Source organism: Orbicella faveolata, unplaced genomic scaffold, assembly GCF_042242905.1.
Source record: "Orbicella faveolata isolate gen_17 unplaced genomic scaffold, um_ofav_v1 contig_15, whole genome shotgun sequence".
Classification (NCBI taxonomy): domain Eukaryota; kingdom Metazoa; phylum Cnidaria; class Anthozoa; order Scleractinia; family Merulinidae; genus Orbicella; species Orbicella faveolata.
Genome location: NW_028301542.1, coordinates 3213114 through 3218059, shown reverse-complemented (window position 1 = coordinate 3218059; position 4946 = coordinate 3213114). Strand labels below are relative to the sequence as shown.

Sequence of the window (4946 nt, the reverse complement as noted above, 5' to 3'; positions counted from 1 at the left end):
AATTTTTTCAATGAAACTCGCATGACTGGACGTTCCTCGGCTGTTTAATAACTGAACGTTCGTTTCAGTTGGAAACCATTTTGATTGCATGCATTTATTTAGACGAAGTAGGCAGCCGCACTGAGTTTACAGGGGGACTAAAGTTGATAAAAGAAAAAGTAACCTTTAAATAAGGGTTGTTCCCTTTTCAGTGTACCAGCGACAAAAGGAGATGTGCAACAATCGCTCATCGGAGTATCCGGGATAACTGTGGACCAGAAAGGGATTTCATGACTAACAGAGACATCTTACATGACAATGATATTCTCACACCCGCTGACCTAATGACGTTGGCTTGGCAGATAGCGAAGGGAATGGTATGATTTAGATCATTGAGAGATCAATATGTTTGCAATTTGCAATATTTGGATTGATACTTTGACCGTGCCATATTAACATATCGCTGCTTCAAGTTCCTGCTGAAAGAAATAGCTTTCATTAACAATTTCTGTAGCAATGACCAAAACGTCCCTTTCTTATTTTACATAGGAGTTTTTGTCATGTAAAGGATTCGTCCATCGTGACCTAGCGGCGAGAAATGTCCTCGTTTGTGAAGGCAAGTTAGTGAAGATAGCCGACTTTGGATTGTCGCGTAACGTGCACGCTGAGAAAGGGTACCATGCTACAAAGACCAGAAAATTGCCAATCAAATGGATGTCACCGGAAGCTATTCATGATCAAGTATTCACGACAGAGAGCGACGTGTAAGTTAAAAATATCACGTGAGAGGAGTCGGCGAGGTTTCTAATGAGCGGTGAATCAAATCCAAGTTTACCGCTGTGTTGGAAATCTAGTGATTTATATAGGTGCCCAAATAAAATTAGTTTATATCTTCTTCCCTTGTTTTCGAAATTGTAACTATGAAGTTGTACCTATGTCAAATTTTCTAGGTCAACAGTCGAGCTTTGTTTGCTAGAGCGCTTAAAGAAATCGAAACCAGACAAGTCGTTGTTGGGATAAATTTTGGCCACGCAGAATGGCCGATTTATTGATTAAAACTAATATGAAATACGATATAACGAATTATTTGTTTTTCGAACTCGCTGAGTGTGTCAGGTCTGGAGACAAAGAGGACGAACTCGAAAAACATGCCACGTCTTATACCGATCGCTGAAAGCGAAGCTAAGTTATTTTCCAGTGAAACTCGTGACTATTACCAATGAATTCGCTATTGTCATCGAAGCCATAAGATTGTCTTGTCATGGTCTTGTGATTATTGCCCAATCAAGTTTGTACTAGGTGATCCCGTCCCCATTTAGTTCGACCCTTCTGTACTCCCAGCCTTTCCTCATTATCTTAAACTCCTGGTTGAAAATTAACAGTGTTTACAGTAACGACAGAAGCGTGGGTAGAAGCCATAAACGCCTTTTATTTGGTGGCAAATAAAATTTATTTTGGTTCGCAGTTAATCTTTGTGAATAATTTGGTGACAAAAGTTTGCTTCAGGCAAATTTTTCAATTTAGGTAAGGTGCTTAGCTTAATGTATGGTACTCATTTTCTTTTCTGCTTGGAGTTGTTTACCAGTAACCATAAATCTTATAGTGTCATGATGTCATTCATATCAACAGGTGGTCGAATGGTATTCTACTTTGGGAGATTTTAACAATCGGTGAGTAGCATTTCCACTTTCGCCTTGCCAGTTTGGAAGATATATCCTTTTGGCTTCCTAGATAAGTTGATAGAGTGTTACATCTAATTTTCCCTTCTTCTTTGTTTCTAGGTGGGATTCCATATCCTACCATAAGTAATCATGAACTTCTGGGGGCTCTTAAATCTGGATACAGAATGGACAAACCACAGATGTGCTCCGATGAGATGTAAGCTTTCTTTTTATCTCGCCCCGTTATATTCATGAAATGATAACTGACACTTACCACTCATTCTCCCATCCAGGTATGAACTGATGCGACAGTGTTGGAAAGAAAACCCGACTGAACGGCCTTCATTTGCTGTCATCCGGAAGCAACTTGAACGGATGATGTTAAAGCATTGTCCTTATTTGGATATGGCTGACGCAAACTATAGTTACGCACCCTGTTATGACGTTGACCTGACAAAGGAACGGAACTCGAAAATACTGCCGTGTAACTTACGTGCTGATTTGAGTGTAAGATTTTTCGACATGATGAGAAGTTGGCATTTTGTATATACTTTTCTCAGTAGCACAAGAAAATTTATACTTTTAATAGAATAAAATAGGGGGTTCGGTTTTTGAGTTTTCGTTCTAGACATATCAAGATTACTTTAAATTCAGTACAGTAAAAATCCCGACCCAAGAACCTAGAATTTTCCAGGTCACGCTGAACAGGTTCTTATCTTTTAGGGCAGTTTTTCACAATTCAGGCTGATTAGGTTCTTAATAGGTTCTTACTTTTTAGAGGAACACCGATACAGATCTATATTTTATTTCATAAGATTATAGATTTTAAATTGTCTTTATTGCACCGTAGCTTTATGGGAAACATATTTCTAGTAAAAATCCAAAAAAAAAAAAAAAAAAAGTAAATCAAAGAAAACTGATGCAGAATAACTTTTTGTCATAAGTTTCACACTGAATTAAAATCCAGAATTTAGACCATCAATATTGGAGTGATTTTTTTTTTGTATACGAAGCTACTTTTCTTGGCCATGCTGAGCAGGCTCTTATATTTCTGAGTATTTAAATGCCAAATTTCAGTCTGTAGGCTATCAAATCACTAGGTTCTTATTTGCGGGTTTTTACTGGTCCCCAACTTGCTCTGCAAGGTGATACATACGCCATCTTGAATACACCATCCTGGAATTTATCACTCTCTTAGGGTGTCAGGAAAGGTATATTGGTAAAGTATGTGTACGAGCCAAGTGGCCCATCAGGCCGGAGCTTATCCCGGTTTCCGTAGTATGAAGCGACTAGGAGTATTTCTGCTCCCCCTGGATGGGATGCTAGTCCACCGCAGGGTTACCCGCAGCATTAAGTTCGCCGGTACCCATTTATACACCTGGGTAGAGAGAGGCACTGTGAGAGACTACAGTGTCTTGCCCAAGTACACAGCACAATGTCCCCGGCCAGGGCACGAACCAGGACCGCTCGATCCGGAGAGGAGCACTACCAATGATGCCACTGCGCCTCCCAAAGGTATAATAATAGAATGCAAAAAACACATGAATAACCAGTATTTGTATTAGTTCTTCATTTCATTCCTCTCAGTCTATCTTTATTTCACTTTGTATTGATTAAAGAAGTTAATTCTCGCGCAAAGTAACAGTAGGATGCTTTCATTCATTTCTAGCTGTTATTGTCTCCAGAAAGGATTGCGATCTCCTCTCTTGCGGGGGCTTTTACCTTTATAACTTTTAAAACTAGCTAATCAATTTTAAATAATGAGGTTTGAACATATAACAGGCAAACTTCCATTAAGCCACCATCCTTAGAGAACTAGTAATATTGGCCACGGCCACTCAATATCGGTTTGTCATTGACAAAAGAAAAAAAAACAAAAAAAAGCTTATAACAACAGTTACGGCAGACGATCGATAAACTACTTACATACGTAACATTAAACAAAAGCCCTCTAAGAGGACATGTGGTTATTGGATAGTGAATAACCACGAGAGTGCAAAAAAGAATTGCGGAGTTTTTGTCTTATTGCGAAGTATTGTTTTAAAATTTGAGTACTTGGCATAAATGTCCTCTGTATCATTGTGAGCAACATTAGGGACCTTTATACGATGCAAGGACGGGAAGGCCAAGACGGGAACGGCAGTGGGACGCGGGAAGCTTCTGTGTGTCGCCAAAGACGACAAAATGCTTAAAGTTGTGTAATTTTCATATAGGACGGCGACGTTAATAGCTCTAGCTTCATAAACGCTTTTCATAAAACCAGTGACATTCCTTAGAGATAGTACAGAAATATTATCCTGTTAAGCTTAAACGATGGTGAACAGACGACACTGAACTTAGTCTTCTGTGTACACCTAATTGAAGAAACGTTGTCATGAAAAAGGTATAAACCAAAAACGATACAACACAGTGGTTTTCTGGGAAACTTGCGAACTCAGAGTAATTTGCATTCTTACGGACTGTGTGAAGGCATCAAAACGGATCTTGCATTCACCAACTGTTGCAAACTTAGGCATATCTCTACGCTCTTAGCGTTCAATTTTCTTTTGTTTTCTAGGTTAGCTACCTTTAGGAAGGCATGGGAATTTTCTATGATTTTCTAAATCACCACTTCGGGCGGCTGACAGATGATTATTAAATACCACGAGGAAAATTAAAATTCTTGAATATTCGTGGTCATGTGCACACTTTTTCAGTCTTCCCTTAATTCTATAAAGTCGCATAGTTTATGGTTTGTACTTTTGCGCGGACAACGTTTCTTCAATCAGGTGTATATGTGAAGCAAACATTCCTGATCAGTAGGTAGTTGGTATTGAAAGAATCCAGAATTTCCGTATGAAGGAATTATGTGAACGATCTTTATATCGACCTGGTTTAGATACCTTTTTGTCAGCAGATCGTGTTAGAATCGATCCTGTCTGTAACTGAAACAAATATTTATAGTAAAACAAACCTTAAATTAAGTTCTGGTAGTATAAAAACATGAAATAAAGTTCAATTTGCAAATGTGCTTTTTATTTGCTCGATAGCTGCTTTAATTTCAAGGCTCGTAACAATCGTATTTACGATCAAAACCTTTCGGAACCTGCACAAAATCCTGCAAGATTCTTCGAGAACAATATTTTGGTACATTCGGTGATAGCTGTGTCTTGTTATATGAGAAAAAAAAATTGAAAACGTATTCTAATCATCAATTTGCGTCACTTCGAAGAGCGTCGGGAAACGAGTCTCCAATGTCCCACGTGCGGTCAGCGGTTGGAGATCGTTGTCATTCGTAATGCTCCGTATAACGCTGTGTTTCTGCCA

The 4946-nt window shown here is 38.8% G+C and overlaps 1 protein-coding gene across 1 annotated transcript; it reads left to right on the top strand.

Moving 5' to 3' along the window:
- The first annotated feature begins 254 nt into the window (after positions 1-254).
- On the top strand, positions 255-3154 carry LOC149113144 (tyrosine-protein kinase receptor Tie-1-like). Its single transcript, XM_089287963.1, has 5 exons — positions 255-356; positions 529-743; positions 1609-1649; positions 1761-1857; positions 1934-3154. Exons 1-5 carry the CDS (start codon positions 270-272, stop codon positions 2232-2234), a joined length of 741 nt encoding a protein of 246 aa, XP_089144089.1. The 5' UTR covers positions 255-269; the 3' UTR covers positions 2235-3154.
- The last annotated feature ends 1792 nt before the right edge of the window (positions 3155-4946 follow it).